Source organism: Bubalus bubalis, chromosome 12 (assembly GCF_019923935.1).
Source record: "Bubalus bubalis isolate 160015118507 breed Murrah chromosome 12, NDDB_SH_1, whole genome shotgun sequence".
NCBI classification, from domain to species: Eukaryota; Metazoa; Chordata; class Mammalia; order Artiodactyla; family Bovidae; genus Bubalus; species Bubalus bubalis.
In genome coordinates this window covers 94,241,253-94,254,481 of record NC_059168.1, presented here as the reverse complement: position 1 = coordinate 94,254,481, position 13,229 = coordinate 94,241,253, and the positions used below count along the sequence as shown (strand labels likewise).

The following is a 13,229-nucleotide window of genomic DNA, read 5'->3' as shown; positions in this document are numbered from 1 at the left end:
TAATTGGTTAAAGACACAGAGTGAAATTGCAGTTCAAAATTTGCTAATCATGTGGGTCATAGAGATCTCACTGAATAAAGTTCTTTTTTTTTTTTTCTTGCTTTGTGGAAATTATTTCTCTTCTCTACTCTGCAGTCCTGCTTCCTTATTTAATTGTTCATGATGTTAGAGTCACTACTTTGTTTCAAGCAGTAATAAAGCAAAAAATTATAAGAAATTAAAATCTAAAAAAATGATGTAAAAATGCCAGAAAGACACAAAAGTGAGTTTGAAGGAGCAAAGGATTTTCACTGGTCATATCTGGGACAATTTGAGCATCAGAACAAATAATGATACAAAAGGGTTATAACCCCTTGAATAAAACAGGAGACCATGTGTGCATACTAATATAAATAAGTAAATAGATAAATTAAAAGGGGAATGTGTTATTTACACAAAGTCAGTTCAGTTCAGTTCAGTCGCTCAGTCGTGTCCCGACTCTTTGCAACCCCATGAACCGCAGCACGCCATGCCTCTCTATCACCAACTCCCAGAGTTTACCCAAACTCACATCCATCGAGTCGGTGATGCCATCCAGCCATCTCATCCTCTGTTGTCCCCTTCTCCTCCTGCCCCCAATCCTTTCCAGCATCAGGGTCTTTTCCAATGAGTCAACTCTTCACATGAGGTGGCCAAAGTATTGGAGTTTCAGCTTCAACATCAGTCCTTCCAATGAACACCCAGGACTGATCTCCTTTAGGATGGACTGGTTGGATCTCCTTGCAGTCCAAAGGACTCTCAAGAGTCTTCTCCAACACCATAGTTCAAAAGCATTAATTCTTCAGCGCTCAGCTTTCTTCACAGTCCCACTCTCACATCCATACATGACCACTGGAAAAACCATAGCCTTGACTAGACAGACCTTTGTTGGCAAAGTAATGTCTCTGCTTTTTAATATGCTATCTAGGTTGGTCATAACTTTCCTTCCAAGGAGTAAGTGTCTTTTAATTTCATGGCTGCAATCACCATCTGCAGTGATTTTGGAGCCCCAAAAAATAAAGTCTGACACTGTTTCCCCTGTTTCCCCATCTCTTTCCCATGAAGTGATGGGGATGCCATGACCAGATGCCATGATCTTCATTTTCTGAATGTTGAGCTTTAAGCCAACTTTTTCACTATCATTTTTCACTTTCATGATGGTGTGATCACTCACCTAGAGCCAGACATCCTGGAATGTGAAGTCAAGTGGGCCTTAGAAAACATCACTATAAACAAAGCTAGTGGAGGTGATGGAATTCCAGTTGAGCTATTTCAAATCCTGGAAGATGATGCTGTGAAAGTGCTGCACTCAACATGCCAGCAAATTTGGAAAATTCAGCAGTGGCCACAGGACTGGAAAAGGTCAGTTTTCATTCCAATTCCAAGGAAAGGCAATGCCAAAGAATGCTCAAACTACCGCACAATTGCACTCATCTCACACGCTAGTAAAGTAATGCTCAAAATTCTCCAAGCCAGGCTTCAGCAATATGTGAACTGTGAACTTCCAGATGTTCAAGCTGGTTTTAGAAAAGGCAGAGGAACCAGAGATCAATTGCCAACATCCACTGGATCATGGAAAAACCAAGAGAGTTCCAGAAAAACATCTATTTCTGCTTTACTGACTATGCCAAAGCCTTTGACTGTGTGGATCACTATAAACTGGAAAATTCTGAAAGAGATGGGAATACCAGACCACCTGACCTGTCTCTTGAGAAATCTGTATGCAGGTCAGTTAGAACTGGACATGGAACAACAGACTGGTTCCAAATAGGAAAAGGAATACATCAATGCTGTATATTGTCACCCTGCTTATTTAACTTATATGCATAGTACATCATGAGAAACTCTGGGCTGGAAGAAGCACAAGCTGGAATCAAGATTGCCAGGAGAAATATCAATAACCTCAGATATGCAGGTGAACCCACCCTTATGGCGGAAAGTGAAGAGAAACTAAAAAGCTATTGATTTACATAAAGTATTGCTTCACAAAATGCTTACTCAACACAGAGGGAGAATGATTGATCTTACAGTAGAGACATCAGATGAATTAATCAAATGATTAAAGTGAGCGTCAGCAGAAATGGGATGAATTGAAATCTGAATCAGTAGAAAACATCAGACAAGTGAGCATTATTCTACAAAGTGACTGGTTTCACTGTCAAGTTCTTACAAATGTAGGAACTGTTCCTGACTGATAGAAACTAGAGTCATAGCAACTGAAGGCAGCACTTGTTCCTGAACTGGATTATTTTGCTATCAAGGACATTATTGGCACAATTGACAACGTTTGGTAGGATCTGAGGATTAGATGATGATGATGTTTCAGTGTTAATTTCCTGATTGTGGTTATGTAGGAGAACATCCTTGGTGTTTATGGATGACAGGGCATAATACTGGTAATCCACCCTCAAATGGAAAATAAAGGGTTTTGTTTTTGTTTTTGTAATGTCCTAAAATTCTTCTGTAAGTTTGAGATTGTTTCAAAGCAAAATTAAACTTGTGTGCCTGCACATGTTCATTTCTACCCTCTGAGAAATTTGAGTAATTTATGAATTCAGATTGAAAAAACAATTTTAATCTGGACTTATCCTCTTTTCCCTCTCCTTTAAATTCACTAACAAAGACAGCTGTGAACAGCAGAGAGGGCTCTGGGTTTGAACACAGAAAACCTGTGGTTAGCTTCTGGCTGTGCAGTTCCCAGCTGGCTGATTTGAGTCAAGTTGCTTTACCTTTCGGAGCCTTAGTTTTCAGTCTGTCAAGTGAGGTAGTTGTGAGGCTGAAAACAGCTACCAAATGGGTACAAATGTAAGCTTATTACTATTTTATCAGCACAGAGAATTCCACAGGGTGGGAAAAATAGCTTTTGGATGATTCTGTAAGCAGTGTTCTTTTGAGCATTTTAAAGGTGAATCTGTTTTCAATCGAATAATTTGTGCTGCTTTATGTTTCATCCTGTGGCTCGATTTCTCTAATTAAAATGCACAGCCACCAGCCTCCATGGCGCGCTGTTGTAGTAGTTCATTTTTAACTTTCCATAATTGGAGGCTGCTGTGTGTATCTGGTGAACACTCAATACAATTAATTGAGGGTAATGATGATAAAGACAAGATCTATAGTGTCATCGTTATTTCTCCCTACCACCCCCGCCCTGTAAGCTGGGATTGTTTGCATTTAAAAGTTGTTGCTATGGAGTTGAGAGGATAGATTTGCTGAGAGCTTATGGTATATGATCCATAAAAGGCGGTCATGGTAGGTGTCTCACTGAGTAGAAAATGTCAAACTTGGTGTGGGAGGATCTATTTGGTTCTTTTATTGAGCCATAAGCACTGTCTTTTGTCCAACTCTACTTGAATATCAAACCTATTTCTGTTGTGGGGCCAGCACCTCCCCAGGCCTCTCAGTCATGACGGCCCATAGTTCACTGTGTGCCCAGACCTCCCTGCAGGTCTCTGACTAAGGGCTCAGTCTTGCCTTTGTTACTTAAGCCTTTTCTTTCTTTCAGGAGAGTCAGTGGAATGAGCTTCTTGAAACTCTGTACAAACTTCCTATCCCTGACCCAGGAGTGTCTGTTCATCTCAGTGTGGTAAGTGGGGGCAGAATATTAGCAATCACTGAGAAACCATTCCATTGTTAACAATAAGAAAGAGCCAAATGAGATTGTCTTTTTGTCATATGTACCTTCCCCACCCCCAAATACTTAGAGATCTCAAGACAGGCCAGGGAGTTGTATTTCTTTCTTTCTCTAGGATTTCATGAGAGAGGGCTCCCAAATGCCCCCATGCTCCTCTCTTCCTGTCTATCATTCCATCACTAGCATCTCCTGATGGCAGGTGTTGGGCTTGGAATGGGACAGCCAACCCTTGCCTCCTCAACCCCTGTCTTGGGGCTCCCTGCCTCATGCTCGCCTCCTCCACCTGGTGACCCCATACAACACTGCTGTGTCTGTGCCTTTGCTGAGGCCCATCCTGCTTCCCCACACCTTCAATACCACCTTTCCCCTGTTTACCGGGGTAACCCATACTCATCCTTCAGAACTCAACTCAAATTTTTATTCCAGCGAAATCCCCTCATACCCCCGAAAGCTTAGGTAAGGTTTTCTTTTTTTGTCCCAAGCATCTTGTACACTTTGCAGTACTTAGTCACAACACTTTGGAACAACCTGTTTTCCTATCTCCCCCACTGGACTGCACACCCTCTCTTGAGGACGAGAATGGAGACTGCCTAGCACAGTTCCTGGCCAGATTGTTTCCTTGAACTCTCTTACATACATGCTATGTGGTCTGGGTAGAAAAGCCTCTGAATTATAAACTGGGAGATTTCAATCCCCAAGTCATAGTTTTGCTGATGACCTGAGTGATCTTAATCAAAACCTTTAACCTCATGGACCTCGATTTCCTCATCTATCAGATAAGGTGTTGGATAAGAAGGGTTTTTGTTTTTTTTTTTTTTTTTCATATTTTAGTTACTGTAATTCTCTGGGTCAAATGCTAGTCATGACCTTCTTCAGAATTCTCAGATGGACGCTCTTTGGCCAGCTATTGATTATCCAGGGGCTGTTTTCCCCAATGTTGTAGGGTCTGAATGTTTAAAAAGCTTTGTCTTTCAGCTTCACTAGAAGCAGGTACAGTGTTGATAGTCAATGGTAATTATCTCAGTATTTGCCCTCTTAAAGAAAATGAACATGGAAAGGTTTTTTATGATGATCACATTGAAAGCAGTATTACTGCCAATAACTAATAATACATCTACTATATACCAAGTTCCTAATTTATGCCAAGTATATATCTCTAATGTTTAAAACAACTCTAAAAATAGATATTGGCATTCTTATGTCATAGTTAAGACTTAGAGAGGAAAAGATACTTGCCCATCCAAGGTCGTATGGTTAATCAGTGAGATTGGGGCTTTTAAACCCAAGCCTATGTTTTTTTCCACTAGGCCATGAATGTTGAAAGAAAGGAAGGAAAGAAGGAATTGATAGAGGCTTTTGCTCATTGCAGTGGAGCAGAGGAGGGAAAGAAGCCTTTTCCAAGAAATATTGTGTAAGGAAGAATATCTGAAAAAGATGAAGAAATTAGCTTTAAACCTGCCCCACTCCCTGCTGCAGAGCTAAGCAACCTTGCCTTTGTCTCTGTCCCTTTTCCTAAGCAGCTTGATCTCCCTGCTTCAGTCTGTAATGACATCCGACAGGTAGCTGGGGAGTAGCCGGGCTGGGTCACCAGCTGCTGGGGAGGAAGGGCCTTCTCCTTCCCCTGAGTGGCTGCCAGGCCTCAAGGACAAGCCATTGCTGGGGCAGGAAGAACTGTTGGAAGGTGCAGCTGTTTCATGCCAGTGGTTTCTAGGAATGTTTCTGACCTCCTCTGGTCCCAGCATTTCATGGGCGATGGAGCAAGACAGAATCTCAAAGGACAGCCTGGGGACTACTTGGTTTGGGGATTGCATAGGCTCACTATTTACAATCTGTTGCATTTGTAAAGGCAGATATTTTCTTTTTTTCCTGTTCACAAGGAATTCCTCTCTGTGTGTTTCATTTCTGAAAAGTTAGTCTCATCTAGATTATAAAGCCTGAAAAGATGATAAAATGACAGTCTTGGACTTTTTGTCTTCAGTCACAAGAGTGTTTCTGTGTCTGCTGTAGGTGATTGAGAAAAATTGGAATATAAACCTACAGTTGAGAATGGTAATAATAATTTTCTATTAAAATACCATTGATGGAATGCTAGACACTTCAAATATAAAACATTTATTCTTCAAAACAGTTGTTCTGAACAGTTCCCATTTACAGGTTAAAAAAAAATAGCTTCTGAGCTATTAAGTGGAATTGCCTATGATCACATAACTATTAAGTGGCTGACTCTGCAGTTCCAGTCCTTTCTCCCTCACTGTGCTAATCCTTATTCAGTGAATTCATCACCATGTGGACTGCCGTTACTGAACATTTCCTGGGACTGCCTTCTAGCCATTTGGTATAAAATTTGGTATCTTATGGCATCGAATTTAACCTTGTATTTTACTTTTACTATTTTAATCTTTGTTCTTGAGTTGACTTAATTAGTTTCCCATAACGAATATGCTACATGATCTCTACTACAATACTTTTATTATTATTATTTTTAATTGAAGGATAATTTCTTTATTGTGTTGGTTTTTACCAAATATCAACATGAATCAGACATAGGTTTACCTATGTCCCCTCTTTTGTAATCCTTAATATATAATGTTTTGGCACAAAGACACAGATTTTGGAATAATGCACTACAAAGGGTGTTTTCTTAAGTTATCTTTTAATATTTGTTGCTTTTTACTTTTTAGTTTATTTAATTCAAATAGCTTTAGCTATAGTTTGCTCATAAAAAGCAGAGGTATAACGGTGTGTTATCATGGGAGGACAAAGCTCTGCTTATGCAAACCTGGTTTCAGTCCTAGTTCTGTCACCAACTAGCTGTATGACCTTAAGTCACTTACTTCTCTAAGCCTTACTTTACCCATTTGTAATATGGAGATAATTTCTTAAATTTTCCTGTGGAAATTAGAGATACTGTTTATAAAGTATCTGGTGGTACTTTATACTTGGAAGGTAAAGCCTTCCATGTAGCAGATGTTCGTAAATATCTGCCGAATATTAGAAAAATAGCTTATAATGTTATTGTTGGCCTTTTTGTTATTGGAAGCCTTTCATTTTAGGAAGCCTGTGCAACTCATTTTTCCAGAGACTTACTTATTTTGTAGTTATCCAAGAATGGGGGGTGGGAACTTCCTGAAATGTCACTTGGGGGTCTAGGTTTGAACTTAGGCCATGGCTAAGCTGACATTCTCTGTATGTGACCTTTCCTGGCCTTTGCACAATCCCTTCTTTAATTGGCCAGCACCAAGCTCTTTCCATTCCTGCTTGCCATTGTTCTCTGCGTCTTTAGGAGCACAGAGGAGGTGTCATCAGTTCATCCTATTTTCATTTAACTCAGAGACACATGCTTGTTACATGCATGGAGATGTCTCCTTAAAAGTTCTCTGAACAGGTCAGGGTTTCAACTCCACTGATTCAGCTCCCTTCACTGGAATTTGCACTGGAAGTCAGGAGGCTTACTTGGAGAGCACGCGTAGTTGAGAGACATTCTCCACTGTTAGCCATCTACAGTGTCTCAGTGCCGCAGTCCCTCTGCTGGAGCTATCCTTACCATCCCTTGGGCCTTTGGGACAGATTTGGCCCACAGTTTATAGATGAGTATAATCTCAGATGCTGAAATGAAATTGCAGGTTTGGTTGGTAAAGACCATTCATGAGTAAACCTAGTGATATTTGGTCCCTGGAGTCCACATGCCTCAGTGAACAATAAATTATGAAGTCTGCAGCTTTCATGTGTTCAGTAGCCTGAAAATGTCATATGAGAAATTAGCCTTTAACTTCTTTGAACTGTTCTTTTGTATTTCCTAAAGATGTTCCTCTCTCATGGAAAAGAACTCCATCTACCAAACGGTGATTTAATGTATCTGGCTTTAATCCAATATTATCCAAAGAAAATATTCCTTAGACTATTCTCTATGAGTGAAACGCTTATTTCTTTAGTTGAGTGAGGAATTATCTTCATATCATTTACCTGGTTTCTGAATAATGTGCTTGTTGCATACTTTTTCAGGAATAAATATTTTTTATCTTTCTTTACAGCATTCTTATTTTACTGTGCCTGATACCAGAGAACTTCCCAGCATCCCTGAGAATGTAAGTACTTGGGCAGATGTGAATTAAATTTTTATTCTTCATTTTTTACTAATTTTTAAAGAAAATAAAGGGGTATATTTTCCTACTATAAAAATAATACATTATAAAAGCAAAACCATATAGAGAATATTTGAAAAATAAAGAAGTATAAAGATAAGAAATAATCATTATTCATACTTTGCAAATTACTCACCTATTAACATATTGGTGTCTCATTGTAGTCTTTTTAGAATGTATTATTTACATAGTTAGAATTACCTCTTATATAAGCATTTTGCCATTTCATTCATAATCATTTTTTTTGACTGCATAATATTCAATTTGCTGTGTTGTTTACTTAGCTATTTCTTTGCTGTTGTGAATCGAGTTGGTTTTATTTTTTCTTGTAAATAAAATGCTTTTGTATAAAGAACTTCTCATACGAAGATTTCTTTATTAGGGTCAGTTCAGTTCAGTTGCTCAGTCATGTCCGACTCTTTGCGACCCCACGAACTGCAGCACTCCAGGCCTCCCTGTCCATCACCAACTCCCAGAGTTCACCCAAACTCATGTCCATCGAGTCGGTGATGCATCCAGCCATCTCATCCTCTGTCATCCCCTTCTCCTCCTGCCCCCAATCCCTCCCAGCAACAGAGTCTTTTCCAATGAGTCAACTCTTCGCATGAGGTGGCCAAAGTACTGGAGTTTCAGCTTCAGCATCATTCCTTCCAAAGAGATCCCAGGGCTGATCTCCTTCAGAATGGATTGGTTGGATCTCCTTGCAGTCCAAGGACTCTCAAGAGTCTTCTCCAACACCACAGTTCAAAAGCATCAATTCTTCTGTGCTCAGCTTTCTTCACAGTCCAACTCTCACATCCATACATGACCACTGGAAAAACCATAGCCTTGACTAGACGGACCTTTGTTGGCAAAGTAATGTCTCTGCTTTTTAATATGCTTTCTAGGTTGGTCATAACTTTCCTTCCAAGGAGTCAGCATCTTTTAATTTCATGGCTGCAGTCACCATCTGCAGTGATTGTGGAGCCCAGAAAAATAAAGTCTGACACTGTTTCCACTGTGTCAGACTATTTCCCATGAAGTGATGGGACCAGATGCCATGATCTTAGTTTTCTGAACGTTGAGCTTTAAGCCAACTTTTTCACTCTCCACTTTCACTTTCATCAAGAGGCTTTTTAGTTCCTCTTCACTTTCTGCCATAAGGGTGGTGTCATCTGCATATCTGAGGTTATTCATATTTCTCCCGGCAATCTTGATTCCAGCTTGTGCTTCTTCCAGCCCAGCGTTTCTCATGATGTACTCTGCATAGAAGTTAAATGAGCAGGGTGACAATATACAGCCTTGATGTACTCCTTTTCCTATTTGGAACCAGTCTTTTGTTCCATGTCCAATTCTAACTGTTGCTTCTGACCTGCATACAGATTTCTCAAGAGGCAAGTCAGGTGGACTGGTATTCCCATCTCTTTCAGAATTTTCCACAGTTTATTGTGATCCACACAGTCAAAGGCTTTGGTATAGTCAATAAAGCAGAAATAGGTGTTTTTCTGGAACTTTCTTGCTTTTTCCATGATCCAGCGGATGTTGGCACTTTGATCTCTGGTTCCTCTGCCTTTTCTAAAACAGCTTGAACATCTGGAAGTTCACGGTTCACGTATTGCTGAAGCCTGGCTTGGAGAATTTTGAGCATTACTTTACTAGCATGTGAGATGAGTGCTATTGTGCTGTAGTTTGAGCATTCTTTGGCATTGCCTTTCTTTGGGATTGGAATGAAAACAGACCTTTTCCAGTCCTGTGGCCTCTGTTGAGTTTTCCAAATATGCTGGCATATTGAGTGCAGCACTTTCACAGCATCATCTTCCAGGATTTGAAATAGCTCAACTGGCATTCCATCACCTCCACTAGCTTTGTTCACAGTGATGCTTTCTAAGGCCCACTTGACTTCACATTCCAGGATGTCTGGCTCTAGGTGAGTGATCACACCATCGTGATTATCTGGGTCGTGAAGATCTTTTTTTTTTTATTAGGGTAGATATACTCAAGTAGAATTGTGCTCCTACTACATTTTTTAATTCACTTTTAAGAAAGTAAAGGATTTGTGGATAAAAGTGTAAGGACCCCCACCCCTGTCTCTTAAAAACGTAGCAATGAACTTGAGTCTGAGACAGCAGAGGGTAATATTTGCCCCCTGAACAAGCTGAATCACATAGCTAGTCTAGTCTTAAGGCATATTTCAAAATATTTTACTTGAACTGTACATAGTACTGTGTAGAGTTAAATACAGAATCACTACCACTAAGGCACTTGATTACTTTTTTAACTTGGGGCAAAATATACATAACATAAAATTCACTGTTTTACCCTCTTTTAAATGTATAATTTCATTGGTGAACACGTTTACATTATTGCGCAAGTGTCACCAACACCCATCTCCAGAATTTTTCATCTTTCCCAGCTGAAACCAACTCTTTAAACAACTCATTTCCTTTTTCCTCCCATCACCTGGCAACCACTATTCTGACTATATGAATTTGACTACTCTAGGCACTTCATTTAAGGAGAATCATATAATATTTGTCCTTTTGTGTTTGGTTTATTTCACTTAGCATAATGCATTTGTGGCTCATCCATGCTGTAGCATGTCAGAATTTCCTTCTTTTTTAAGGCTGAATAATATTTCAAGAAGTGGTAGAATTGGAATTTAAACATTAATCTTTTTGATACTAGAAAATGAATTCTCATATACTTTGCTACCCTGTGAGCCCATAATTTAACCTTTTATCTCCCTCAAAATTCCATTGAAATGACAAAAGAACTATAAAATTAAGGAGAAAAATGTCCACTTAATGGCAGAAGGAGCCACCATGAACTAGAAAATTTGAGGAATTTCTGCAATTTAAAGGAGATGATTATTGAGCAGTCAATAAGGTATAGACAGTGAAGAAACACCCCTAAAACTGGAAAAGTCCTATAGAAAGAGCAGAAACCAGGGATGTGACCTGGAACATTTATGAAAATTGATTATGTGCTAGATTGCACTGAAGAATTCAAAATAGGAAAACTCAGATTTTCACAGGCCACTGTCTTTTATTACAATGAAATAAAACTAGAAATTAAATATTCATCTACTTGATGGAATAGTTGGGTCACAGAGGGGAAGACATTGAAATTGGCTATTATTTAGATATTAATGATCATATCAAAATCTTTCCTTTTGGACCAGTCGGTTTTCTCTTGCCAATAGTGTAAGCTTTATTACAGGTGTTCTGGAAGCTGAGTGGGGTGGTAGCTTATAGGATATGAACATTTAGCATGTATACTTTAAGCACCTCTCCTGTTTTTATTTAATTATTTATCCCCTGTGCTCAGCTGTACCTAGTGTCCCCAAGTCTTTCTGGTTACCAGAAAGTAAACATTTATTTCTCAGGAAGGGTGCCAAAAGGCTAGTTGACTAGCTGAGTGAGCTGGGAGAGGAGAATCTTGGAATTGAATACTCTTATTTTTATTGGCACCCTTCCCTTAGCCTTTAGAGGTGCTGGATGTCTCCAATTCCTGAACTTTTCTAGAGTTCTGTGATATGAGTTGGGCTGGATACTTGCTGCCCTCTGCCCTGGTCCCAGACTTTTCTGGGCTGCCAACTCAGTCTTCTCTAGTTTCTCAACCTTGATTGATACTCTTGATACCCTGGACCAGATCATTCTTTGTTGTTTAGGGTTGTCTTGTATGCTGCAGGGTGTTCAACAGTATCCCTGAGCTCTATCCATTGTAAGATGGTACCACCATCCCCAGCTGTGACGACTGTGAGTGTCTCCAGACATCGCTAAAAGTTCACTGGGGCTGAATGACCCAGGTTAAAAACCATTTCTTTAATAACATCTGGCTTCCAAAAATTTTGACATCTCTCTTCCATTACTCTCTTTTCTCCTGTTCTTTGAGGTTTATGCCTTTCAAAATTATATCATTGTGACTTTTCCTGGCTGAGAGCTGATAGTTGCATGGTATCAGGAGAGAGAAAAGCAAATACATGTGTTAAATCCATGGAAATGCCTGCATGTTTTAACTATGCTTCACCTGTTAATAGACATTTAGATTGTTTCTAATGTTCTGCTATTATAAATAATGTTATAATAGCAATCATTGCCTAAGTTAAATTCATCTTTTAATTTTTTAATTTTAAGGACTGTGAATTCCTTAAGAACTGTAAGGTACCTGAAAATCCTGGTAATTTCTCAGTTTTCAAAACCACAATTGCTGAGATTAGAAATAGTGTAGGAAAAAAAACTTCATCTTCTTCTTAGCCCCACCTCCAATTCCTTTCCGCAGTGTATGCCACCTCCCCTGCCCCCACCATTAAAAAAAAAAAATTTGCATTCCCTCTGCTGATTTTGCCACTAATGAACCAATTCCCTGCATATGACCCATTGTCCTCTAAATCCTCCTTTGCAAACCAGTAAAAGGCTGGCCTTGTTTGTTTCTAAGCAGGAATAATAAAAACAATCTGCCAGCCTCCTAACATACATGGTTCCATTTAAATCCTTACAGCTACTCTGTGAGAGGTAGATGTGAGCCTCATTTTACATGTGGGGACCCAGGGCTCACAGGCCTGAGGTTAGAGCCCAAGGTCTGCTTCCAAATGGGGTGTAGTGACCCGGGTTTGTAAGGAACCAAAACATTTTGTTTCCATTATACCCCCCTGCCTCCGTATAGTTGACTTTTGATATTTATGAGGAAAAAGGAAAAGAAATGGTTTTTCCTATTTCAAGTATGAAATGAAGCAGGAAAGCTTTTCCTCTAAGGAGAATCTGAACTTATGTAGGACCAATTTGTGTGATTTTTGACATAGACTCACTATTGAGCTCTAGCTATGTTGAAATTTGCATTTTACTCTCTTGGTGATTTTTCAAGGATTAATTTAAAATGACTAAATTGCTGCATTGCAAATTGAAACAAGCAATAACGAAGGAGTTGTTAATATGATGTAGTCTGCTGGTGGAAAGAACATGAGTTTTGGAGACAGCCAAACACTGGGCTCTGCCACTCTGGGGACTTTGAGATGCTTATATTCTCTAGGCTCCTCATCTAATAAAGCAAAATGGGAGGAACAAATGAAGTATTACATGTAAAGTTCCAAGTTCAATGCCTGGTGCAACAGAGATACTGCTTTTGATGATCCTTTCTTTCCCTTCATCCTTTGGCTCTCCTTTAATTCTAGCCTTAACCTCTCTTGAGTCGCTGTGGAGGGTTAGGTGCATTACTTCTTGGAGCTTGTCTTGTCTTGGTTTTTGCTGACATTCCTGGCTGTGAAGATCAACACTTCTCATGGAGTGTATGTTTGGCTACGAAAGCCTCTTAGCAGCCACCGTTGACTGGAAATGGTGCAAGGAATGGAGTCCAGGACACTCGTGCCTGTCATGTGGAAGGTGTTGTGTATACTATATGATTATCTCCTCTTAGGAACATACTGAACTAAGAGAACAAGAAAAGGGTAAAAGGATGGGGGT

At 39.6% G+C, this 13,229-nt stretch overlaps 1 protein-coding gene across 9 annotated transcripts in view; it reads left to right on the top strand.

The window, feature by feature from the left end:
• The window catches only part of DENND1A (DENN domain containing 1A), a 527,315-nt gene that overhangs the window by 260,336 nt on the left and 253,750 nt on the right, over nucleotides 1–13,229 (top strand). For all 9 annotated transcript variants that reach the window (XM_044926324.2, XM_044926331.2, XM_044926328.2 and 6 more), the window contains 2 exons: nucleotides 3,521–3,601; nucleotides 7,681–7,734. In XM_044926324.2, the coding sequence (XP_044782259.1) occupies nucleotides 3,521–3,601; nucleotides 7,681–7,734 (135 nt within the window). The remainder of the gene's footprint in view (nucleotides 1–3,520; nucleotides 3,602–7,680; nucleotides 7,735–13,229) is intronic.